The sequence below is a fragment of the Rhododendron vialii genome, chromosome 3a (genome assembly GCF_030253575.1).
Source record: "Rhododendron vialii isolate Sample 1 chromosome 3a, ASM3025357v1".
Taxonomy (NCBI): Eukaryota; Viridiplantae; Streptophyta; class Magnoliopsida; order Ericales; family Ericaceae; genus Rhododendron; species Rhododendron vialii.
Genome location: NC_080559.1, coordinates 9,941,846 through 9,968,799, shown reverse-complemented (window position 1 = coordinate 9,968,799; position 26,954 = coordinate 9,941,846). Strand labels below are relative to the sequence as shown.

Here is a 26,954-nt window from a genome sequence, read left to right as displayed (position 1 = left end):
ATTTATGGAATCATAAGGGTACTCTTGGCTGCAACTACTGTTACCCCGCCAAGGTATCTACCTTAATAAATTAATTAATTGTTTCACCATTGCCCTAATATGACACACATTAGTTGCCAAAACCTGTCATGAAAAAAAAATTCATATTACATTTCACACTTACCAAAAAGTGCATCAAATGTAGCAATATAAGGCATACACGGCCGACACGTACGATCATCCACCATTGTTTCTAGTTTAACTCCTACAAATTCATGACTTAGGTCATTCATTACACATTAACAAATGGCATATACTATACGACAAGAAAGTTCAGCCACTTTAAATAAAGTGGCTTAAGTACTAAGCATGCTTATAATGGTACTTAAACCACTTCAAAAAGGCATTACGTATGCTTGTTACTCCTACTAAATAGGACCATACATAAGGCCACTAAGAATGGCCTCAACATATGCTTGTTTCTCCTCGGGCTTGGTGCCGTAGAAGTTGTCTACCCTTTGCTCCTCTTGGCAAATTACGGCACTTAACTTGAACTTCTCCGCCAAAGTAATATCGAGCTTTGACAGTTCATCTTGCACTTGAGTGTGTCGGGCGGATAGCTCTTTCTCATACCCAAAGGAATTGGCCATCTTTTCCGTATGTCTTTCACTCACGTTCATCCAATTCTGCATGCTTGCAACCATGGACACCTCGTCATCACCCATTCTTGTCCTCTTCCTCCCTTTTTTTGCTCTTGCATTGTCCTGCGGCGTTGAGGCTCGGGGAGTAGAAGTGGGGAGTGAGCTATGAGGTGTGAATGTTTGAGGCAAGGGTGTTCTGGGAGTTGTGGGAGACATGAGGATTTGACTCGAGAATCCACCATATTCTTCACCGAAGTGAGGAACATAGAAATCATTGGGAGGGGTTAAAGTTTCGTTCACAGTATTTGGCCAGGCCATTTCCGTCAAATCCTCTACTCCTTCCCCCATAGCCCTATCCTTTTCGAATATCATTTGCCAATCATCAAAGTACAGGAAGGACTTCTCGTACAAGCCTTTGGCATTTTTAGGATGGGCCTACACAAATATTGGAAGTTAATATGAAATCCCATGCCTTAATAATGAATTAAAGCATTGGAATTCACAATTGGAAGTTACCTTTTCATACTCGTCCCAAATGTCATTCTCCACGGAGATGCTTTTGTTCACATCATACCACCCGAAGCCACTAAGGGCAATAATGTCAACAATTTTTGCCCAAGTTTGTTTCCAATGCTTGATCTTAGAGTCAATGTGGGGGTTAGCTTTAAGGTTGCTCCCCGGTAGCACCTTTTCGAGCTCTTTCTCCAAGTGATTGAAGAAACTGCATTTGAACCCATTGTCAGCTCTCCACTTGTCTCCGGAGTCATCTACCTCATTTATCAAACACTTCATTAGAGCATCCTCTTCCCTACTCCTTCAACTCCTACGTGACTGCTTCGTAGGCCTTTCTAGTACTTCCACTTCTTCATTATCCATTGCTGCAAATGCATTTAAGTCGTACAAGGAATATAAAACTTACTACCTCAAAATTAAGTAATCGTACAAATAGTACAATTACTAAAACTTACAAGTTGTTTAAACACAAATATTACAAACAAGTTTCAAATAATACAAATAGTGCAATTACAATGTCAACACAAATTCGTCAAACTAAGATTTGCAAGGTCACATATTTTGCTCTTATCCCCCACCATTGGCTAACCAATGGTTATACATGGCCGTAGCCAACGCATCCCTCCCCGCAGCCACTCATTAGAAGTATCTACGTTACCAATATGATCATCAATGGGGACATCGTTGACGTGTTCTCGTTCCCATGCGTCGTACTCTTGTTCAACGGGATCGTTCGTCATCTCTCTCTTAATTAGGTTATGGAGAAGACAACATGCTGACATGATACGGCATTAAGTCCTTATGGGATAATAAGAGGCTGATTTCAAATTTGCAAACCGCATCTTCAAAACCCCATAGCTTCTCTCAATGACATTCCTAGCGGTGGAGTGCTTTATGTTGAAGTACTTCTTTTTGCTCATTGGCATATGACCTTGCTTCCAAATGTTAATGTGATACCGTTGGCCACAGTATGGTGCTAGAAAACCGTCCCCATTTGTGTAACCAGCATTGACAAGGTAATAATGTCCTGTAACCAATGGGAGAGTCTAAAAGAGAAAAACAACCATGGACTAAAAAAGAACATTAACTTAGGATGTGAAACATACCATGGGGGACTTTGAGACCATAGGGTCTTTCAATTGCATTCCAAAGAATTCTAGAGTCAGTGGCCGATCCTTCCCAACCAGACAAGACATAGACAAATTTTAGGTCTCAAGTATAAACACCTAAAACATTTGTAGCAATCTCACCCTTCCTTGACCTATATCGTGCCTTGTCAGCGGCTGGGGGATTAACTGGCACATACGTCCCATCCAATGCCCCAAGACAATTCTAACAAATGTTAGCAAGAGTATTAAAATAAGGAAATATGGCCAACTAGAGGAAATATTTAAAATGGAAGAAGTTGAATAATTTAGCACGAGTGTACCTGAAACCAACTCCATCTACTGTCTTCGTAGTTAAAAGGTACATGCCCAGGCGTTACTAGGAGCATGTCATAAAGACACAAGACAGCCTGGAGTACAGCATTGAAATGCCTACTTACTGTCTCAGTAGATCTCCAAAACCCATATTTCGTACGCCTCTGCTTTGTTTGGTGACCGAGGACACACAAGAATATTGCAACCCTCTCCTCAAGACATACGTTGCGTGAGTCCCGTAACCCAACACCTCAGACTAAATAACACAATCTCAAAAAAGTATGCTTATTCACCCTCAACTGGTCGTGACAGTCAAGGTCATTACCCCTTACAAGCCTATTGATATTATTTACGTGCGTCTGGTAAAAGTTTTGATTTAGAGACAACTCGGGACGAGGGTGGCATGTCGTGGACATGATAAAGAAGTAGAGGCAAAATAAACCCATTGCAGCATTAATATAGGCATGTAATGACATGACTGCCTCTTGCTCTTCTCTTCTCCTCATTTGTTTTCTGTTTAATCTTGCCATCCTAAAAAACGCTAACAAGTGTTTCATCGATTAAACTTGAACTACAAATATTTATACATAACTCTAAACAACAAACACAGCCACCCCCAACCCAAAAACTACAGAAAATAGCCACTAAAACCCAGAATCAGCATAAACATCAAATGCCGAACCCAAAAAACTGCACAAAATAGCATGCTAATCCCACAAAATGAAAACCTAATACAAAGAGAACTAGAAATCTGTACATGCATCTGGCCTAATTAATCTATAAAATGATATGCTAGAAAATATGTGCAACATGCATGTTCAAATTTTCGTATCTTTATAGAGTACTAGTTTTAGAGATCCTAGTATCAAGGTATAGGAAGTTGGAACCCACAGGCCACATGACATGACTAAAAACCGTGTTGTTATACAGGGGAAGCCAAGTGCAAAGGAGGATAAATTGGTCCATTTTTTGACAACTATTATGATATAATTCAAGTACATATTCCAGACTACAAGCATGTTACGTTGTTGTTTGACGAGCTCACAGTCAAACTCTCTGTTTAACTTTACCAAGAAGAATCAAGATACACTCATATCACGAAAACATAGATTCTTGTTGACAAGTTCTTTTCTCAATTGGCTTATTACCAAAAGAACACCAGTTAGAAGTTACTTGACGTCAAAGCAAATACATTTCTTTTTCTGTTTCTCTCTCCTTATTTTTAAGGAAAGGATTGACTTCAAAACTCTAAGAAAGTGTTTCCCATGCTTAAACCCAAAAGATAAAAAGAAAAAAAAAACTATAGGCTCCCAGGAAGGAATCAACATAATCATCTAATACTATGCTTATCATGCTTCTTCCCCAACTACATATATTGACATGAACTTCTGCATCAATTATGGCATTTACAATTCAAGCAAAGCAGATCCTAGTGAGTTTCAAAAATCCAAGAGCAAATTCGTTTAGTACATAAAGATATTAGTACTAGTACTTTTACAAGTCACAAGTACAAAGAATTCGTTTAAGATTGGCTTGAAAGACTTAAATCAATTGACAAGTCACAAGTAGAAAGAAAAGAGCAGCAAACCCTTTGCACGAAAAATGGTAGCAGTTTTTACATCTTACTCAATATCTTCTTTACTCCTTTATTATTCTTATTCTTTTCTACTACCATTTGTCTTCAACTATTTACCTAGAACCTGACAATCTTCATACAGAATGTTCAGGGATGTAGCAATGGAAAGAATTCCATTTGTATATAATGGATGGGTCAAGCAAAGAACCAAAAAGTGCCTTTTATTAACAGCAAAAATAAGAGAGAGAGAGAGAGAGAGAGAGAGTAAAACATGTTAAAGCAAAATCTACATATTTTTTAAGATCAGGAAAAAAAAAAAAAGAACAGGCCACATGACATGACTAAAAATCGTGTTGTTATGCAGGGCAAGCCAGGTGCAAAGGGGGATAAAATTGTCCATTTTTTGACAACTATTAAGATATAATTCAAGTACATATTCCAAACTACAAGCATGTTACGTTGTTGTTTGACGAGCTCACAGTCAAACTCACTGTTTAACTTTACCAAGAAGAATCAAGATACTTTCATATTACGAAAACATAGATTCTTGTTGACAAGTTCTTTTCTCAGTTTGCTTATTACAAAAAGAACACCAGTTAGAAGCTGCTTGACGTCAAACCAAATGGGTTTCTTTTTCTGTTTCTCTCTCTTTATTTTTAAGGAAATGGTTAACTTCAAAACTCTAGAAAAGTGTTTCCCATGCTTAATCCCAAATGATAAAAGGGAAAAAAAAAAACTACAAGCTCCCAGAACGGAATCAGCGTAATCATCTAGTACTATGCTTATCTTGCTTCTTCCCCAACTACATATATTGACATGAACTTCTGCATCAATTATGGCATTTACAATTCAAGCAAAGCAGATCCTGGTGAATTTCAGAAATCCAAGAGCAAATTCGTTCAGTACAGAAAGATATTTGTACTCGTACTTTTACAAGTCACAAGTACAAAGAATTCATTTAAGATTGGCTTGAAAGACTTAAATCAATTGACAAGTCACAAGTAGAAAGAAAAGAGCAGCAAACCCTTTGCACGAAAAATGGTAGCTGTTTTTACATCTTACTCAATATCATCTTTACTCCTTTATTATTCTTATTCTTTTCTTCTACCTTTTGTCTTCAACTATTTACCTAGAACTTGACAATCTTCATACAGAATGTTTAGGGATGTAGCAATGGCAAGAATTCCATTTGTATATGACAGATGGGTCTAGCAAAGAACAAAAAAGTGCCCTTTAACAGCAGCAAAAATGAGAGACAGAAAAAGAGAGAGAGAGAAAGAAAGAGAGAGAGAGAGAGAGAGAGAGAGAGAGAAAGAGAGAGAGAGAGAGAGAGAGAGAGAGAGAGAGAGAGTAAAACATGTTCAAGTAACAACCACATATTTTTTAAGATCAGGAAAAAAAGAAAGAAAAAATAACAGGTCACACACATGACATGAATAAAAACCGTGTTGTTATACAAGGCAAGCCAGGTGCAAAGGAGCATAAATTGGTCCCTTTTTTGACAACTATTATGATATAATTCAAGTACGTATTTCATACTACAAGCATGTTACGTTGTTGTTTGACGAGCTCATAGTCAAACTCTCTGTTTAACTTTACCAAGAAGAATCAAGATACTCTCATATCACGAAAACATAGATTCTTGTTGACAAGTTCTTTTCTCAGTTTGCTTATTACCAAATGAACACCAATTAGAAGCTGCTTGACGTCAAAGCAAATGCGTTTCTTTTTTTGTTTCTCTCTCTTTATTTTTAAGGAAAGGGTTGACTTCAAAACTCTAAGAAAGTGTTTCCCATGCTTAATCCCAAATGATAAAAGGAAAAAAAAAACTACAGGCTCCCAAAAAGGAATCAGCATAATCATCTAGTACTATGCTTATCATGCTTCCTCCCCAACTACATATATTGACATGAACTTCTGCATCAATTATGGCATTTACTATTCAAGCAAAGCAGATCCTGGTGAATTTCAGAAATCCAAGAGCAAATTCGTTCAGTACATAAAGTATTTGTACTCGTACTTTTACAAGTCACAAGTACAAAGAATTCATTTAAGATTGGCTTGAAAGACTTAAATCAATTGACAAGTCACAAGTAGAAAGAAAAGAGCAGCAAACCGTTTGCACGAAAAATGGTAGCAATTTTTACATCTTACTCAATATCTTCTTTACTTCTTTATTATTCTTATTCTTTTCTTCTACCTTTTGTCGTCAACTATTTACCTAGAACTTGACAATCTTCATACAGAATGTTCAGGGATGAAGCAATGGCAAGAATTCCATTTGTATATGACAGATGGGTCAGGCAAAGAACAAAAAAGTGTCTTTTATCAACAGCAAAAACAAGAGTGAGAGAGAGAGAGAGAGAGAGAGTGAGAGAAAGAGAGAGAGAGAGAGAGACTAAAACATGTCCAAGTAAAAACCACATATTTTTTAAGATCAGGAAAAAAAAAAAAAAAAAGAACAGGTCACAATACTTGACTAAAAACTATGCAGGGCAAGCCAGGTGCAAAGGAGGATAAATTGGTCCATTTTTTGACAACTATTATGACATTGTGGGCTCCCGGCCCGGCGTGATCGAAGAGTCGCCACCCAAATTTTTGAGATGGATGATCCAAGAAATCGAGAGCTTGATTTGAAAAAAAAAGGCTTTTGATCTAGCGGAAACGTTGAGATTTTAGGTTCGGGAGCCACATTACGAACGGGGTTTTGTTAAAAAAGCATCCCGCTCGCTCGATAAAATCTGTCTCTACTTAGCATTTTAAATGGGGGATTTAATATTATTTAAAAAACTTAACTTTGGTTAAAACTTGTACGGGAAAGAGACATGGGGTTTAATATATCACATTGACGTGCTTGTGGTGCGAGCTGTGCAGTATGAAATGGATGAACAATATACATAAAGTGAAATAACAGCATTACAACAGTCTACCAATATCATGTAAAATGCTGCACGATGAGTTAGATACATCGCATGGTGTGACTAAAACACCGTGCGGTGTACATGTCTACGCATTCCAGAATCAGTTCGGTTTTACATGATAAAATAAACATAGGTCCGCAAAACTATTTTTTATTTTCCAAATCTCTGAAAAATGATTTACGAGACCCTTTTGTTCATCTCCTCATGTAAAACAGCGTTAAAAGCTCTTTGAAATGTTAAAAGATTTAATAAAGTAAAAATAAAAAGACTTTTAACATGAAACTTGATTCTGGAATGTACCCGCACAGAAAAGTAATAAACTGACTAAACAGAATAACATAAGAAAGAATATGTACAAGAAATAAAATAATACACGATGTAATACATTACGTCGTGCGGTGTTATAAAACGCCGCACGATGTAGCGTATTACAGTGCAGAAACTATTTTTTGGTGCTTTTTGAATATAAAACTCGTTTGAGACCCAAACTCGGTATAGAAAGACCGAGAAAGGCCTCGATCGACTCCCCTCAAAGCTAAACGTGGTTTAGCCAAAGGAATTGATTTATATCTTTTGATCGAGGCTTGAATGTGCTTGAAGATGGAAGATGTTTGGACTGAAAATCTCTTTTGAGCTTGAATGGGAATTGAAGGATGTGAGGATGTTTGGATGCTTTGAGGTGGAGGTACTCCTAAATCAGTAGTTTACTGAACTTAAGAGGATAAGAAGAATGAAAGTATTTTTAGAGAAAGAGGGTGGGAGTCTAGAAAATGGTATAGTAACTTTATTTGGAATTGAAGGGGTACTTCTCAACTAGAGGGGGGGAGTATTTATAGGCAAGAGAGCCAAGGATGAACCCTACAAAGAAGAAAGGTGGCTTCTGGGCCAAATAAAACTCATTCTCTGCACCTACAGGCGTGGCCAACAACTTTCTGCAACTGTCAGAACTTTTTCCCGAAACGCCGCACGACATAAAGATAAATGCCGTGCTGTATATTGAAATGTCGTGCGGTGGAGTGATTTTTTTGGAATTTTCTGAAATGCCGTGCTGCATTTATGAAATGCCGCGCGATGCTTTGAAACACCGCGCGGTATTTCGAGACAGCTCAGCACATTGAACTTCGCGGGGGCGCCCCGGACACTCCCAAACCCAGATTTGGGCGTGGTTCGAAGCGTTGGAAAGCTTGTCAAGTCCTCTTTCTAACCCAATTGGTTTCACTCAAAGACGTTTTATACATTAAAATGTGTGCCCATTTTACCATCAGTGTGTCATGAAATAAGTTGTTTTTGACCAAGCAAACGCGTTTTTCTCTTTGCAATTGAACTGGGGGCCGCCCTACATGTTTAGAAAAGGGGTTTTCTTGAGGTTTAGGGAAGGAGTAGCAAAAGAGCAACAATCCAAGCCTTAAAGGTATATTTTTTCTTATTTCATCATCGAGGAACTTAAAGATTATTCGGAAGCCCAGATTGGGGTGTCTATAGTAGTCCCTCTTTAACGGAACTTAGGTACCATTGCTTGGTATAAGTGACATTAAAGATTAGACATCCCAATCCATCGCTCCAAAGTCTTTAAGTTAAATGCAAGAATGCAATAAAGGTTGTTGCGCTCATAGAGATGCCTACATACCCCATTGTAGGGATCAGACCAATGTAGTTCAGTTGAGACAATGCAGGTAAAACGAGTCCCGGAGGACAAATTGCGAAAGCAAATAAACTTGAGAAAATTGAGTACTTGTAGTGTCGAGTGTCAAGAAATTTCTTGAAACGAGCCCTTTGAAAGGCAAAAGCGAGACGAGTCCTCGGGGGACTTACAATTAAGATGAGTCCTCAGGGGACTAAAATTGAAACGACTCCTCGGGAGATTTACAAATTAAGACGAGTCCTCAGGGGACTAAAATTGAGACGAGTCCTCGGGAGACTTAAAATTGAGATGAGTCCAAAATTGAGACGAGCCCTCAGGGGACTAAAATTGAGACGAGTCTTTGGGAGACTTAAAATTGAGACGAGTCCAAAATTGAGATGAGTCCTCAGGGGACGAAAATCGGGACGAGTCCTCAAGGGACTTAAAATTGAAACGAGTCCCAGGAGGACTAAAATTGAGACGAGTCGCAGAGGACGAAATGCTCGGACGGCGAAGAGCTTGAATTTTGAAGACTTGGAATCTTGAAAGAAGCTTGAATTTTGAAAAAGACTAGAATTGAATAGCTTGAATTTTGAAAGAGACTTGAATTTTGAAAGAAGCTTGAATTTTGAAAGAGACTTGAGTTTGAATAACTTGAATTTGAGGTTTGAATTTTGAAAAGCTTGAATTTTGGAAGAGATTTGAATTGAATAGCTTGAATTTGAGACTTGAATTTTGAAAAGCTTGAATTTTAAAGAGCATGAATTTGAGATTTGATTGAGACAATACATGAACGATAATGCAAGTTGATATGTCATGTCACGTGAGCATGTAAAATCAATGCAAGTATGACAAAAGTGAGTCCCAGACGACGAAGTGCAGATAAAGTGCGAGTCCCGAAAGACAAAGTGAAGTCCCAGAGAACAAAGTGCGAGACAAAGTGCAGTCCCTAAGGACGAAGTGCTAGACGGAGTGTAGTCCCGGAGAACGAACCACAACTCGAAAGACTAAAAGGCTTTTAGGTCGGTTAGACCTTAGCCTGAGAGACGAAGAGACTTTAGGTCGGTTAGACCGTAGCCCGAGAAACTAAAAGGCTTTTAGGTCGGTTAGACCGTAGCCTGAGAGATGAAGAGACTTTAGGTCGGTTAGACCGTAGCTCGAGAAACTAAGAGGCTTTTAGGTCGGTTAAACTGTAACCCGAGAGACGAAGAGACTTTAGTTCGGTTAGACCGTAGCTCGAGAAACTAAGAGGCTTTTAGGTCCATTAGACCGTAGCCCGAGGACAATAGGCTTTTAGGTCGGTTAGACCGTAGTCCGAGAGACGAGGAGACTTAGGTTGGTTAGACCGCAGCTCGAGAGACGAGGAGACTTTAAGTCGGTTAAACCGTAGCTCAAGAAACTAAGAGGCTTTTAGGTCAGTTAGACCGTAGCCCGAGAAACTAAGAGGCTTTTAGGTCAGTTAGACCGTAGCCCGAGAGACGAAGAGACTTTAGGTCGGCTAGACCGTAGCTCGCTAGAAAAAGAAGCTTAGATCATTTTGACCATAGCTAGATAGACAAATAAGCTTAGGTCATTTTGACCATCGCTCGATAGACAAAGAAGCTTAGGTCCTTTTAACGGTCGCTTGATAAACGGAGAAGCTTAGGTCCTTTTGACCGTTGCTCAATAGACAAAGAAGCTTAGGTCATTTTGACCATCGCTGGATAGATGAAGAAGCTTAGGTCCTTTTGACGGTCGCCCGATAAATAGAGCAGCTTAGGTCCTTTTGACCGTCGCCCGATAAACAGAGCAGCTTAGGTTCTTTTGACCGTCGCCCGATAAATAGAGCAGCTTAGGTCCTTCTGACCGTCGCTGATTGAATGAAAAGCTTAGTTCCTTTTGACTGTCGCTTGAGAGACTAAGAAGCATTAGGTCAATAAGACCGTTGCTTGGGAGACTACGAAGCGTTAGGTCTTTTGGACCATAGCTTGGTTGAATGAGAAGCTTAGGTCTTTTGGACCGTCGCTAGCTCGATTAAGAAGCACTAGGTCGGTTAGACCGTAGCTTGGGAGACTAAGAAGCGTTAGGTCTTTTGGACCGTAGCTTGGTTGAATGACTTTTGAACAACATTCATGATTCGCGAGTTGGCACTCAATGACGATGTGTACAACATTCATTTTTGTTTTTTTTGAAAAATAGAGGACACATCTAAGTACCCTTTTTGCTTAACTATCTTTGAGCAGTGGACTGGCATCTTAGATTTTGGGCTGGAATTTACCTATGGTAAGGGCTTGAATTTGAGTTGGAGTTTGCTTGGGTCGGGGTATGAATTCTGAGCCGAATTTTGCCTTTGGTTAAGGCTCGAGTTTTGGGTTGGAACTTGCCTTTGGTCAAGGCTTGAGCTTTGGGCTGAAGTTTGTGCCCGATTCTTGAAGTTAGGCATACACTTGCCTCAATAGATGACATCGAGCTGTTGTGCCCCATTGAGTGACGAACCCCAGTTCTGATGGTTTGGGCAACCAATTGACCATGTACGCAGCTCGGGCTTTGGTTTCTCTCGGGTATTAACACTCTCCTTTTGTGCTCTAAATTTTGCCTAGTACCGCCCTTTTGGGTTTTCCGTCTAGTGAGCCCTTTTGATTATCTGCCTTAACTTTTGCCTAGGCCGCCTTTGCGGGTTTTTGACCTAGCAGGCTTTTGCTCTAATTTTTGCTTGGGTCTGCCCGCCCTTGCGGTTTTCAGCCCAACGAGCTTCTCTCAGGGGTGGTATTCTTCCATGTGTTGAAATGGCTTCCACAAGTCGAGAATTGACAAAACCGAGATGACTCTTTTGACTTGGCAAAAGGAGTGGATTTTGACAAGACTACTTTGACGCAAATGAGGAGGGAAAGACGAAGAGACTTTTGAATGGTGCCCCTGATTGGGCGAAAGGTTTGACTCTTTGAAATGGCAGACATGCCCAGGTTCTTGGAATTCTCCTTTTGGAATTTCAAAAATTATTTTACTCCATCAATTGATTTTCATTCAAATCTTTCGATTTTGTTTTGTCAAAACACAAGAGTTTTTATCGAAAATGCCCCAATTTGGATTTTTGCTTTAAGCAATGCTTTGACTTTTCTTCATGTATTGATTTTCGATCATGCCTATTAACGCCAAGGGTTCTTGCTATCAAGTTGCGCCTTCCAATCTGAAAGGACTTTTGGGTTATAATGAGGGCCATGGTTTGGGCTTAAGAAAAGATAACTGGCTCAAAAATTTCACTTTCTTTTGGGTTTTCAAAGCTAGCAGCTATCTTTGAACTTTTTGTGCAATTTTGCTTCAGTAAGCACCTTTTCTTAATTTTTCATTTGCTTTCAACGCCTTTTGTTATTGCGTTTGGCGATTTCATCCTTTCAATGCTTCGAATTTCAATGTTTGTTCTGGCACTTTTATTTTTCATTTCATCCCAATGTGGGGGATAGCTGGCTAGCTGGGCTCATTTTTAAAGAATTTGGTTGAGGCTCAAAGAGGCTATCTTTAAAGTGATTATCATGAATTTCAACTGATGATGGAAAACAATTTCGAAACCCTAAGTTTATTACAGACACACGATGTTTGAAAGACAGTGGCCGAACCAGTAGGGGTTAACTCGAAAGAGCATGACCGAACCTTGGGATTGACTTGAATGCTCGTGACCGGGCCTCAGGATGAGGCTACCTACGTATCCTGTAAAGGAATCAGGTCACAACGTAATTCAGGTATACGAAACTGACACATTTTTTTTATTTTGACTCTTACACACAGACACAAGTATGAAAGACTCGACGTACAAACTGACTCAAACACAAAGATGGTGATTGGAGGACAAAGACTCGAAGCTTGAAAACTCCCAGACTCGTGGAAGGGCAAACTGTTGCATGGCTCTTAATGGTTCATCCTTTTCTGCTGAAAAAGACGGAGTTCAGACAAGGATTGTGCTTAGGTATAATGTCTGGTTGTGGTGGAGGGATGATTCTGTCATCGATAAGGTTTTGAATCTCGTGGCGGAGACGATTGCATTCATCGGTAACATGACCGGGTATTTGATAAAAGGTGCAGAAGGCATTTGGATTGTGATTTGCTGAAAGCTTTTTAGGTAAAGAAGTTTGGGGGAGTGGCTTGATAAGGCCAGTTTTGAGGAGCTTTCATAAATCAACGATTGAGGTTCAAGGAAATGGGAGAAGGCCCTTGGTTTGGTTCCGCGACTAAGTTGAGTGTTCACGGTGGTGCCCCTAACGGAAGCTTTACTTGTCTTGCAACTGTTTAGCCTTTTGCCTTTGGGATTGATCTCATGTGTTTCTGCCGAGACAATAAGCATGTGAGCACTGGTTTCGAACAGGGGTCCAGTATCTGCTTGACTGATTTCCTAAACCTAAAATAATGGGTTGCCCCAAGCGTAGGGCGGAGACCGATGTAGCACAATACCCGGTAAGACCGGAGTCGAATCCACTAAGGACGGTGAAGTGTGTTGCTTAAAAACTCAGGTTGTTATAATTTAATTGGGCTCTCAGGTAGCCACCCCTTGTTGATTTGATTGAGATTACAAAAATCTAAAAATTGATTGTACTTTTCAAATAATTAAAAGAAAGGTACGGTTGTAGAGTTCATAGCACTCGCAACCAGTCCAGATTAACCTGCTCCATTCGATGTTCTTAAAAATATTCAATTTAAGATTGGAAAAGATACCCCGCAAGATGCAAAACCCTATGGTCGCCGTTTACCCATGCGCAGCGGAGAATGAGTTTTGGACCCCCATTCCCCGTTCACATAGGCTCCGACAATGCCCGAGTTCGTCAGCGGGAAGTATTTCTCCTATGTTAAATCATTTTTACATTGTTTGAAAATAGAAGCAGTGCCTGAACTGGCCATGGTGTGCTAATCACCCTGCAACCCTACCCATACGACTACTCACTCATTATTAAACAAAAAATAAAAGAAACCCTAATTTGAGACATACTTCAATTGAAAATTAAACAAAATATTAAAACTAAAATAAGATCCACAAGCAACTTTAATTAAAAACAAAAATTGAAACGAGTTACCGGAATGCGAGTAATTCAACAAAACTTCAAATACTTGAATAGAAAAGAGAACTCTAAACTATATTGAACACAACCCCACGGCAATCCCGTTCTTCGTTGTTTCGTCCGTAGGAGAATCAGACTTTTCTAAAAGCTGCCGAAGAAGACTGCTCAGTAGGTCTAAGATTAGTTTTATAGGGATTGAAAGTATAAATTACATAGTGGCCCTTGGGCTTTGTCCACTTCGCACTTTGATCGAAAATTTTTGCTAACTTTCATCTTTACCCAAAATCTTGAAAACCGAGCTCGAGCAACCTGTAAACATAAAAACGCAAAATAAATACCAATTAACAAATATAAAATACTAGTAAATATAGATTGGAGGGCCAAAATATGTATATTTTGGCACTTATCAGTATCTTCCTTCGAGTGAGCCCTAGCATCATGAATTTCAGCCAGATCCTTGAACATTTCTGAGAGCTTCACTTTTGAGCAAAGTTCATCAGCCCCGTCGGCCCCTAAGTTCCCAACATCATTATTTAGTCCCAGATTTGTGTTTGGGATTACGGATATGAGAAGGTTAACCAGCCGTTGGATCAGAGTTAGCATTTTGTCCATTTTCTGACTCATTTCCTCCACAATCCTTTTCAACTCATTTAGTTCCATTTGCCCTGCCATTAAGGTGGTCGGAGAAGGTGGTGTGGTTTTGTGTAGGATGGGTGGCTCAATACTGACAGTAAAGCAAAAAGTGAATTTTAGATGAGTCCCAGATGCATTTCTGAAAAAGAAAGGACATGTCATTTATGTGTCGTCGATCGCGATGTTGTCCTAAGGTCTAGCCCGACCTGGTCTCAGTTAAGACACTTCACAGATGGTTTCCAACAATCCTAGGTAAATCATTTACTCAGCAAGGATATGATAGACCCAACTCCTTTATCATGACCATCAAAGCAATAAGATTGTTGTAACCGAGATACTAGTGTTCTTAAGGCTAGCCCAGACCGAGAGCCGTTTGGGCACGATGAACACCGAAAGTATTGCAAACTCCATGGATTTAAAGTCTCCTAGACTGTCCTAAGGACCTACCGTGGTTAAAATCTCACTTAAGACATGGCACAGATGACTTTCGACAATCCGGGTAGGTCGTGTCAGGTAGGTTAAATCACATTCGTTCAGGATCAGAGCCAATCATCTTATCTTGACCATCCAAGACAGAGCAATATGACTGCCAGAATCCAAATACCAATGTTCCTTAAGGCTAGACTGAACCAGGGGAGCCGTATGGGCACGGCAAACGCCGGAGGTATCCCAAACTCCATGGATTTAAGGTCTCCTAGACCAACAGTGCGATCCCTAAAGATTGCCTTGATCCTCAGCGTTTCTTTTAACAGTGTATCCTTTGATCAGGAAGGACAAGACTTGGGAGATGGCAAAACAAATTAAGTCCCTAACATTTTTCATTCAGAGTTTCGATTTTGGTTTTAGAAACTGTTTGGCGTGAATGACGTGATACCGTTAACAAAGGCAGCGTTAGCGACATGGTGCCATCAACCTGAGCGGTGTAAGTGACTTGGCACCGTAACCTGGGTGGTGTGAGCATCATGACATTGTAGCTTACTTGTTTTCTTAACCTCCATTGAGTTCTTGATTGAAAAATGTATTGACTTAACAAATTTTGATATCCCCAAGGTTTTATCATTCCAAGGATTAATTGATTTAAACAACGTGCATGTAATCAGATGCACAACTCTTCATCGGGTCTTGGCAATCTTTTTGAACCAAGGGAAGGAAGGAGAGAAGGGAGGAGGACGAGATAGGAGTGAGTGCGGGTTCCGGAAGACAAGTAGACAAGTGCCTAGTGGACGGACCATGTGCATTGCAATGCGATGACGTGAGCACGAAAATGCATCAAGCTGGATATAATACATAGTTCTAATAGATGGATCCACGTCTTAACCTTGGAAGGTTCTATGCTCACGTGTCATCGTTATTGTCACCGTCCTAACTTTACTAATGACCTACCTCAACTCCAAATCTCACTTAGGATATGATTGTACCAAGGGTTTCAGCAGCCATGGGTAAGTCATGTCAGGCAGGTTAAATTTCGAATGCTTCGGAACCAGAGCCAATTTCCTTATCTTGACCATCCGAGACAAAGCAATGAGGTTGCCGAAACCTAGATACAAGCACACCCTAAGGCTAGATCCAAACTAGAGGGGCCGTTCGGGCACGGCGAACACTGGAGGTATCTTAAACTCCATATATTTTAAGTCTCCTAGACTCACAGAAAATGTTTTTTTTTTTTTAAAAAAAGGTTGCCTCAATCCTTAGAGTTTCGTTTGATAGTGTATCATTTATAAACTACAAAACTTTAAGAGATGTCAAAACAAACTAAGTCTTTATTTTTATTTTTATTTTTTTTGAAAGGTTCAATTTCTGTTTTTGAAATGACACGGTAAAAATGATGCGGTACTGTGACTAGAATGGCGTGAGTGGCATGGCGCTATTAGCCTAAATTGTGTAAGTATCACAGCATTAATACTTTAGTCATTTCTTCATGTATTTTTTTTTCACTTTTTTTTTGAACATTTGATTGAAAAATGCATTGAAGACTTAGTAAGAATTGATTTTCCCCCAAATGCATCATTTTAAGGACTAATTGGTATTAAGCAACGTGCGTCCCATGAGGCAAGACTCTTCATCGGGTGTTAGCAACCTTCTTTTTTTTTTTTTTTAAACGTGGGAGGGAAAGAGAAGTCCTAGAACTACTCTAACGGTCAAGCAATACATGTGCAATGTAGCATGATGATGAGATATGTCATGTGAGCAAGATATATGCAGCACTTAAGCACAATATAACACATAAGTTCTAACCATAGGCTCATGTCCTAGTTTGAAAGGTTCTATAGTTATGTATAAGTGCAGAAGGCCGGTTTTGGTCTTGAAAGGGTTCCCCGGACTAGAGCCAAGATGTACTCCCCATGTTAATTGTATTGCAAGACAGTGGTCGAACAATACGATAGCTCATCATGGTCGAGGGTTGCAAGGCATCCCGGAAGAGCTTGTCACCGGTAAACCGGGCAAGATTGCCGAAACACACTGGCGAGGCTTGTGCGGTGCAAAGTGTAAAAATAAAAAAAATTAAGATTTTCAAATGATTTTAAATCCCCCAAGAAAAATGCCTTTCAAGCTTGACCCTCTCTATTAATCAATACTTTGGAGAAAACTACACAAGTGAACAATAATAAAAGTCCCAGTTCAGATTGGTCAGATGTAAAATCCTGTTACGTCACCATTCCGTTCTTTAGCAGCATGGAGCATACTGTTTTGACAGACTTTTGGAAGATTGTTCATTTATGTATTAATTTCCAAATTTTTGATTAATGCAAAGGTACCTAGCAGAGTCGCCACTGTGGGCTCCCCAGCCCGGTGTGATCGAAGAGTCGCCACCCGAATTTTTGAGATGGATGATCCGAGAAACCGAGAGCTTGATTTGAAAAGAAGGGCTTTTGATCTTGCGAAAATGTTGAAATTTTGGGTTCGGGAGCCACGTTACGAACGGGGAAGGTTTGTTGAAAAAGCACCCCGCTCGCCCGGTAAAATCGATCTCTACTTAGCATTTTAAATGGGGGATTTAATATCATTCAAAAAACTTAACTTTGATTAAAACATGTACGGGAAAAAGACATGGCGTTTAATATATCACATTGACGTGCTTGTGGGGCGAGGTGTGCAGTATGAAATGGATGAAAAATATACAGAAAGTGAAATAACAGCGTTACAGCAGTCTACCAATATCATGTGAAACGCCGCACGGCTACTCGGATACGCCGCCATGTGTGACTAAAACACCGTGCGGTGTACAAAGTCTACGCATTCCAGAATCAGTTTGGTTTTACATGATAAAACAAACATAGGTCCGCAAAACTGTTTTTTTATATTTTCCAAATCTATGAAAAATGATTTACGAGACCCTTTTGTTCATCTCCTCATGTAAAACAACGTTAAAAGCTCTTTGAAATGTTAAAAGATTTAATAAAGTAAAAACAAAAAGACTTTTGACATGAAACTTGATTCTAGAATGTACCCGCACAGAAAAGTAATAAACAGACTAAACAGAATAACATAAGAAGGAATATGTACAAGAAATAAAATAATACATGCTGTAATACACTACGTCGTGCGGTGTTATAAAACGCCGCACGAAGTAGCGTATTACAGTGCAGAAACTATTTTTTTGTGCTTTTTGAATATAAAGCTCATTTGAGACCCAAACTCGGTATAGAAAGACCAAGAAAGGCCTCGATCGGCTCCCCTCAAAGCTAAATGTGGTTTAGCCCAAGGAATTGAGTTATACCTTCTGATCGAGGCTTGGATGTGCTTGAAGATGAAAGATGTTTGGACTGAAAATCTCTTTTGAGCTTGAATGGGGATTGAAGGATGTGAGGATGTTTGGATGCTTTGAGGTGGAGGTACTCCTAAGTCAGTAGTGTACTGAACTTAAGAGGATAAGAAGATGACGCAGCTGAATTCACGAGAGACTAGTTAGCGTACTAGTCCAAACGAGATAAACAACTCGTCGCAACGAGCAATTCTTGTGCACAAGAAAGAAAGAGAAAATCTCTGAATATTATTGATCAAAAAGCTGCATAAACTCTAAGTTACAAACCCTTAAATAGGCTGAAACCCTAGAAACCCTAAAAATAAACTTGGAAAATAAAAAGTTCCAGAATTTGGGGCTTTTCCTAAAATTAAAAACAGGAAAGAAAAACAAGGCTTTTCCAAAAAGAATCAACTTAAAAGGAATTACGGTCTAAGAGTTATTAACGAAACAAATCTTTCCTAAATAGGCAAAATAACGCAATTGAAGGCCTAAACGCAGGAATTAGGCCGAAAAGCACCATCGATCATCAACTTAGGGTTATGAGTATTGACCGGAGCACGAAAATAAGTGAGCCTACCAAGTTTGGGCCTATTCCGAGCTCGTCCGAATTTAGCCAATTTGGGTAATCTGAAATTAAACACCGTTTGGACTTTCGGGGCTTGGCTCGTTCCCGCTGATCATGGAATTGAGCCTCCATGTGTTCTACATCAGAAGAATGAAAGTATTTTTAGAGAGAGAGAGAGAGTGAGAGTCTAGAAAATGACAGAGTAACTTTATTTGGAGTTGAAAGGGTACTTCTCAATTTGAGGGGGGTTGTATTTATAGGCAAGAGAGCCAAGGATGAACACTACAAAGAGGAGAGGTGGCTTCTGGGCCGAATAAAACTCATTCTCTGCACCTACAGGCGTGGCCGAAAACCTTCTTGCAATTGTCAAAACTTTTTCCCGAAACGCCGCACAACATAAAGAGAAATGCCGTGCTGTATATTGAAATGTCGTGCGGTGGAATGATTTTTTTTGAATTTTCTGAAATGCCGTGTTGCGTTTCTGAAATGTCGCGCGATGCTTTGAAACGCCGAGCAATATTTTGAGACAGCTCAGCACACTGAACTTCGCGAGAGCGCCCGGGACACTCCCGAACTCGAATTTTGGGCGTGGTTCAAAGCGTTGGAAAGCTTGTTGAGTCCTCTTTCTAACCCAATTGGTTTGACTCAAAGACGTTTTATGTATTGAAATGTGTGCCCATTTTACCATCAATGTGTCATGAAAATAGTTATTTTTGACCAAGCATAAGCGTTTTTCTCTTTGCAATTGAATTGGGGGCCGCCCTACATGTTTAGAAAAAGGGTTTTCTTGAGGTTTAGAGAAGGAGTAGCAAATGAGCAACAATCCAAGTCTTAAAGGTATATTTTTCCTTATTTCATCATCGAGAAACTTAAAGATTATTCGGCGGCTCAGATTGGAGTATTTACAAATATAATTCAAGTACATATTCCAGACTACAAGCATGTTACTTTGTTGTTTGACGAGCTCACAGTCAAACTCTCTATTTAACTTTACCAAGAAGAATCAAGATACTCTCATATCATGAAAACCTAGATTCTTGTTGACAAGTTCTTTTCTCAGTTTGCTTATTACCAAAAGAACACTAGCTAGAAGCTGCTTGACATCAAAGCAAATGCGTATCTTTTTCTGTTTCTCTCTTTTTATTTTTAAGGAAATGGTTGACTTCAAAACTCTAGGAAAGTGTTTCTCATGCTTAATCCCAAATGATGAAAAGAAAAGAAAAAAACTACAGGCTCCCAAAAAGGAATCAGCATAATCATCTAGTACTATGCTTATCATGATTCTTCCCCAACTACATATATTGACATGAACTTCTGCATCAATTATGGCATTTACAATTGAAGCAAAGCAAACCCCGGTGAATTTCAGAAATCCAAGAGCAAATTTGTTCATTACAGAAAGATATTTATATTAGTACTTTTACAAGTCACAAGTACAAAGAATTCATTTAAGATTGGCTTGAAACACTTAAATCAATTGACAAGTCACAGGTAGAAAGAAAAGAGCAGCAAACCCTTTGCACGAAAAATGGTAGCAGTTTTTACATCTTACTCAATATCTTCTTTACTCCTTTTTTATTCTTATTCTTTTCTTCTACCTTTTGTCTTCAACTATTTATCTAGAACCTGACAATCTTCATACAGAATGTTCAGAAATGTAGCAATGGCAAGAATTCCATTTGTATATGACAGATGGGTCAAGTAAAGAAAAAAAAGTGCTCTTTATCAATAGCAAAAACAAGAGAGAGAGAGAGAGAGAGAGAGAGAGAGAGAGAGAGAGACTAAAACATGTTCAAGTAAAAACCACATATTTTTTAAGATAAAAAAAAAAAAGAAGAAAGAAAACAGTTGCATGGACTGGAAATCGAATGGGTACAGCTTTTCCCCCAAATTCATGGATTGGAAATCGAATCTATAGTAAAACCCCAAATTCATGGACTGGAAAACAAAGCAACAGTAAAACCCCCCAAAAAATTGTCTGCAAATTGAACCAACAATAAAACCCACAAAATCAGTTGCATCAATCTACTCGATGGGAGTAAAAAATCCACAGACCCATGGAGTTTACAGACCGAAATCGAAGCTACTGCAAACAACTACACATCCATGTACTCGAAATTCAACAAAAATGCAACGCACATATTAATCAAAGACATACTTGAGTTAATCAAAGCTCAAATTGGTTGAACTCTCCAAATCGCCACAAAACCCTCTCGTCTCTTATAACAAAAGCAGAACTAGGGTAGCGACAAAATTGCAAGTTGGGGGTGGGAGAAGGGGGATAAACAGGGGTGGAATTGTCCATTTTTGAGAGGGATTAGGGGGTATAAGCGATGGTACCTCAAACCCCAGCCGTAGGTAAGACCCTCAAAGACCCCTCTCTCAGGTGTTACAGAAGAACAGGGTATTGTGAATACCCAGCCGAAATGGCTTCCCAAACCAAGCGTTAAGCAGTGGGCTCAGGCTTAACCCAGGGGTATTGTTAACACCCCTTCATAACACTGCATCCAAACGGGCCCATAATGTAATTATCGTAATAATTTTAAAAATTTAAAACTTAATTTTAAGTGCTTTTTAATTATTTTTTACGATTTAATTACGTGTCCGTTTTAATTTGGCACATTCTCTCTTCTTTTTTTCCAGTCTCTTGGAGCATGGGCATAACCACACAACCACATGCACATTAAGTATTTTTTCCTCTCCTTTTCACTTTTTACACCGGTCTCCCACTTTTCCCTATTTTAGAGAGAGAGAGAGACGGACAGAACCAGAAGGAGATGGACAGAACCAGAATAGGGAGAAGAAGAAGCAGCTGCTACACCCATCGATCGTCACTCAATCTGATCGTCTATCTCTTTCCGATCTGTGCAGAACTTACCCCTAATTGAACAGGTACATTTCTCTCTTTCTACATATGCATACATATTTTGTGTAATTGTTTTCGTGCTAGTGGTGATCTGTTCTTCTTCTTCGTCGTTGTCTCTGTTAGCAGATTGAGAGAGAGAGAGAGAGAGAGAGAGAGCGAGCCGTTGGGGAGGGGATGAGGAGGGGTGTTTTGGTAAAAAATCAGGCGTATACACCCGGATCAGTTATTGCTACCTTGGAGGGTAGCCATAACTTATGGCTGCTCCCGGTGTATTAGTGAAGCAGGGGATTAGTTAATACAAGAGAGAAAAGGAATGCCAAACGGTGCAAAAATAGTCCCATCAATCCTCATCCGGGTGTATTGTGCAATACACCCATCATATACATCATCCAATCGAGCCCTATTAGTAAACTAAATTATTATTACTTTATTATGATAAAGTAATTCATTTTTATTGAATTTTGCAATTCTATATTTAATTTAATAAATTTTCTATTTTAATATTGCGCAAGCGCAAAATAGTCATTTGCCAACTTTTTAAATCATACACCATTCTTTATACCCCCAATTTATCCTCCATCCAAACCAAATATTATTTTACCCCCCTCTATAAATGTCACATCAATGTGGATCATCCCTTCTTAACTAATACCACTTACTATTTTATCCTCCCTTCATAAATAATACACCCAAAATACATACGGCATCCAATCGGGCCCCAATTGTAGAAGTTTCACTGTTTATTTTTTTGCTAGAATTGTTGTCCTCTATAGCGTGTGGATGTCGGTGGGCTCTTTGCCTTCCATTTACATTCAAAATGAATTGTCACCTGGGCGGTACATATGACATGCGCATATGAATTTTGTGGGACTCATCTTAGGTCTCACAGATGACAGGTATTAGGTCTGTCAATGGACCGTATCTGATTCGAAAAATTCGATCCGGATCCGGATCCGATAACGTCGATCCGATAATCCGAATCCGGTAATTCAAATACGGATTGGATCGGATCGAATTAAATCGTTATCGATCCGAATCTGAACTTTAATTTTTTTTAATTTTTTTTAAAAAATAGTAAATTTTTTATTTTGAAAAAAAAAATGTTTAAGGAGTTGTATTTTTTTTTTACTTTTTATTTTAATTTTTTTTCGGATAATTTTTTTTGCTAAAATTTTTAAAGTAAAAAGTTTTCGGATCGGATCCGGATTACCACTATCGGATTCGAGTCTGATCGGATTTTGGTATTATCGGATCCGGATCAGATCTGGCCCATTGACAGGCCTAACAGAGATGATTCGAACCGCTTATTATTTTTAAAACGTTTTTTATATAGCCCTGTAAAAATCAGCTCAACCCGATACCGATAAGAATTTTTTCTGAATTTATAGAGGCGAAACTAAGTAATTAAGTAGTTTTGCTCCTACAAATTTCGAAAAAATCTTTACTGATATTGAGCTGAGATGATTTTTTACATGACTCCATAAAAAAATATTTTAAAATAATGGACAGTTCGAATCATCTTTCTAAACCTCGAGGTGGGCTCCACAAAACTGATATGTGCACGATATATATATGCTCGTAACTTTTTCCTTTTATCACCTTGTCATTGCTGATTACTACCATCACAAAAGCGTTGTCGAGAGATGTAGCCAAGCAAGAAATTACTGACATTCATCTGGTTTATTCAATTTGACTTCTAGAATTGCTCATTCGTTTATTAATGTCGTTCGCCTCCATCGTCGGCCAAATTTTGCCGGTAGTGCTAAGTCGTCTCCATTGTTGCCGTTTGTTGTTGTTTGTAAGATACAAACTGTCAAACTCCCATCGAACTACAATCTATAGAAAGTAGCGGTGACGAAACCCCCAGCTAAAATGAACTGGAAGAAAAATCGGACCAAATCGATGCTTTTGGTTTGGTTTTTAGAAGTAATCTGTTTGGTCCGATTTGACTTTTAAGAAACCAGAGAAATTTAGTTTGGCGTGGTTTTTCATCCTCTAATGCGAACCAAATCAAACCAAACTGGGTACCGTATATATATGTGTATATTGTGATACCTATCGAAGTTTGTATCCTAACCATTCGATTGTTCACGTTAATCTTTTCATGTAGTATATTTAACTTCTTTTTACTTATAAAAAATCACCTTTCATGTCATCGTATTTGTAATCTTTTCTCCAACATTTAGTAGCTTAATATTTTTATTTTTTTTCTGCAATTTTATGGTGCTATTTGGACTTTAAATTGTTGGTGGAATTTTTTTTGTTGTTTTTTAGTTAACCTTTAGTGGCATAATGTTTCAACCTCTGATGTCATTCTCAAACATATAGTAGCTTAATCTTTTTTCTTTTTCTTTTTTCTGCTATTGTTGGTGGCATTTTTTTGTTGTTTACTTAATATTTGGTGGCATAATGTTATTTAGTGAAGTAATCAATATAGATAAAAATGTCGATCTTCCATACTTCTTTTGGAAAAAAGCTATGGGTACATATGGGTATGTACATATTGTGCACGTATCGGTTTTGTGGGGCTCATGACCTCGGGACCCACAGAAATGATTCGAACCATTCATTATTTTTAAAATATTTTTTTATGGAGCCCTATAAAAAATCACCCACCATTTGGGTCAAGCTTCGTGCCAATTGATAACTGGTTTGATTTCAACTACCTGACCCTTTTCTGTCCTGAATTTTCAAGGATGAAAATGAGAGGAAGGGAAAACTCAGTTGTATTTATACAGAAAAATCTATGGTATATCAATCAGATATGAAGAATTATCAAACATTCTGGATCACTGATCATATATGGAGGTTATCAAATAAGGAATGGAATCCTCTCCCGTCCCCTTTGTGGGACTGGATGTGTCCTCTACAAGTCCTTTTTGAATCATAATTTCCAAGTTGATAATCAGGATCGTTCACTATTTAGAACTCATTTCATAAATCAAGTCAAAAATTCATGTTTATAAGATACCGAATGTTTTGCTTTTGAAGCACATTTATGATGCAGAAAAATAGGAAAATGAAATTCAAGATTTTCGCTAAATCAATCTCGACACGGATTGATTTTCACTAAATCAATCCGTGTCAGGTCCAGGTTGTGGTGGGCCTGATGGCCTATTAATGTTTTATGTTAAAAATCGTACCCTCACATTAGGATCGAGTCGCAGTGTCACCCTATCATAAATTCTCACCCATACTCGTACCAAATTACATGCAACAAATACAAAAGCGTGGCATAAACGAAAAAGAGATATACTAATCTGAAACAATTTCCATTATCCTCGCAAAGTCACTACTATAGATACAATTTGAACTAAACCCAAAAATCACACATCAATAACAAAATAATAAGTCGCAAAAAAGTAACTACCATCCCAAGTTTATCACTCCTTACTTAGGGTCAGGAGGTTGGATATAAGCTAGCATTGTATAGAAAGTCTGGGCCACGGACAGAACCAGCAAAACAAATGCTGCCAAAGCCGAAATAAACGACCACGGGCTACGAAAATAAGTGTACCGAAAGCTCGCCCACTGAACGTGCCACCCGCTCTTGTAATACTTGTTCACCTCGTAAAACAGATTACCCAGGTAGCTACTTTCGATGTCAAACGTCACGTCTTTCCCCAAATCGTTGATGAACTTGGCCAGCTCCGCTTCTGTCCCGAAATAGTTCTCGACGATGTTCCGGTCCAACAGGAACTCGACGTCCTTCCCCGTGTTGACCAGGCAGTCGAGCAGCGTGGCGTACGTCGTGAAGTGCCTGGTGCACTTGATCTGGCACTGCTCGAACGCGATGCAGTTGATCATGAAACAGCTCATGAAGTCGTCGATGGAAATGGTGGGCATCTCGATCACGCCACGCCGGAACTTGACGACCAGGAAGCTGTCCTCGTCGCCGGGCTTGAGGTCTATCCCGGCCCGACAGAGCTTCGAAATGCACTGGATCATGTGGTTTTGCGACGAATTCCCGTGTTTCGTCTCCTCGTGATCCGTCGGGATAAAACTTGACCTCAGGAAATCCAACAAGTGCCTCCCTGGTGTGCTGGCATGCTTGGTGATTACCTCCTCCGGTCTTTGCAAGGCGTTGTTGAAGAAAATAAGGGCTAATTTGGCCAACGAAGGACCCGATTCTTCCCCCGGCATTAGCGACAAATCGAATAACCGTTGGAGGATGAAAAATGGGATTTGATTTTCCAACCGGATGAAATCCCTCAAGATAAACGAATAATTCCACATGGAAATCAACGGGTCGTCGTGCTCGATCGGGATCACTTTCCCGATCTTCCGAAACAGCTCGACGATAAAGCAACCGTCGAGCACCAACATCTCCAGAAACTCATCCGTACCGAAACGGATGGCTTCGGAGTAACACCCTCTGGCTTTGGTTTCCAACGGTTCGACTGCTCTCAAGTAGTCTTCCAAGCTCAACCCCTTGCTCCGGGTTCGATTCAGCAAGTCACCCAAGAACCTCCACTTGTGTTCTTGGATCATCTGGAGGCCGGGCTCGCCGTGGTGGAACGGGCCGATGGAGACTATGTCGGGTTTGTAGGCTTTTCCGTTGATGTCGATGAGGGTCTGGGGGACTCTGAAGATGGAGCAGTTGGAGTGGCCGGAGGACTTGCTGAGGAGTTGCGGCGCGGCCGAGATTCTTTGGTGCATGGATTTTAGTAGGTCTTGTTTGGCTTCCCAGATTTGGATGGTGTGTTGGAGTTCTAGTTCTTGTTCTGGTACTCTTGAATTGCTTCCCATCTCGATTTGATGATTTGGGTTTTCTGGAAACAGGGTAAAAGGAGTCTTTAGTTATGGAGGAATTTCGGGTAAAGAAATGGGATTCAAGTTTTGTTGGACCATATAATATGGAAAAAGCAAGACTTATCTATATAATTGAGAATCTGATATTTGGTCGTTGGACTTTTATTCACGTCCAGTCGTCCAGAATCCTATCAGCTTTGATATTTGGTCGTTGGACTTTTATTCACGTCTAGAATCCTATCAGCATGATATTTGTGAGGTGGTGAGTAACTCCCAAGCTTAGGTTATTGATTAAAAATTAAATATGTTGGTCCCACAACGTGTCCAATATGATGTTTTAACATCCAATGTGCACCCTAGTACTGTATTTCATATAACTTGAGGTGACAATTTGGACTGAGTTTCATGGATTCGTTCAAATTCATCTATTTATAATCGGTCCAAACATATTCAAATATGACTTCTAATTGGACCAACTTAATAAATCCGTGTGGGTTTAGATGGGTTGGTAATGGATCAAATTTAAAAATAAAAAAAAAATTGTCCATTCTATTAGAGGTTTTTCACATAATAATAGTCGACGACTCCACTCTCTCTCTCTCTCTACTCTCTCTATCTATCTCCTATGAAAGCCCTAGCTAGCTATCCGAACAAAGGTTCAAGCCCACCACATAACCCGAACCGGCTCAGAAAATGA

At 39.4% G+C, this 26,954-nt stretch overlaps 2 protein-coding genes across 3 annotated transcripts; both read right to left on the bottom strand.

The window, feature by feature from the left end:
• Nucleotides 1-126: 126 nt before the first annotated feature.
• Nucleotides 127-21,020, bottom strand: LOC131318382 (uncharacterized). Of its 2 annotated transcripts, none has more exons than XM_058348088.1 (5): nucleotides 20,798-21,020; nucleotides 2,563-3,095; nucleotides 2,240-2,465; nucleotides 1,137-2,160; nucleotides 127-1,055 (listed from the first exon to the last, which is right to left on the bottom strand). In XM_058348088.1, the coding sequence occupies exons 4-5, from the start codon at nucleotides 1,410-1,412 to the stop codon at nucleotides 408-410; spliced, it is 924 nt and encodes a 307-aa protein (XP_058204071.1). In that variant the 5' UTR covers nucleotides 1,413-2,160; nucleotides 2,240-2,465; nucleotides 2,563-3,095; nucleotides 20,798-21,020; the 3' UTR covers nucleotides 127-407. The 2 variants fall into 2 exon arrangements, with proteins under 2 accessions (XP_058204071.1, XP_058204070.1); XM_058348087.1 differs by having other exon boundaries at nucleotides 2,563-3,085; nucleotides 20,798-21,014.
• A 3,743-nt stretch (nucleotides 21,021-24,763) lies between these two features.
• Nucleotides 24,764-26,384, bottom strand: LOC131318381 (UPF0481 protein At3g47200-like). Its single transcript, XM_058348086.1, has one exon. It carries the CDS (start codon nucleotides 26,252-26,254, stop codon nucleotides 24,896-24,898), a length of 1,359 nt encoding a protein of 452 aa, XP_058204069.1. The 5' UTR covers nucleotides 26,255-26,384; the 3' UTR covers nucleotides 24,764-24,895.
• Between the last annotated feature and the right edge of the window lie 570 nt (nucleotides 26,385-26,954).

Excerpts from the sequence above, each read along its gene's own strand:
- LOC131318382 (XM_058348088.1), bottom strand. The coding sequence starts at position 1,412 with ATGAAGTGTTTGATAAATGAGGTAGATGACTCCGGAGACAAGTGGAGA. Across the intron at positions 1,056-1,136 it reads TTTGGGACGAGTATGAAAAG|GCCCATCCTAAAAATGCCAA; the intron begins GTAACTTCCAAT and ends ATATTTGTGTAG.
- LOC131318381 (XM_058348086.1), bottom strand. The coding sequence starts at position 26,254 with ATGGGAAGCAATTCAAGAGTACCAGAACAAGAACTAGAACTCCAACAC.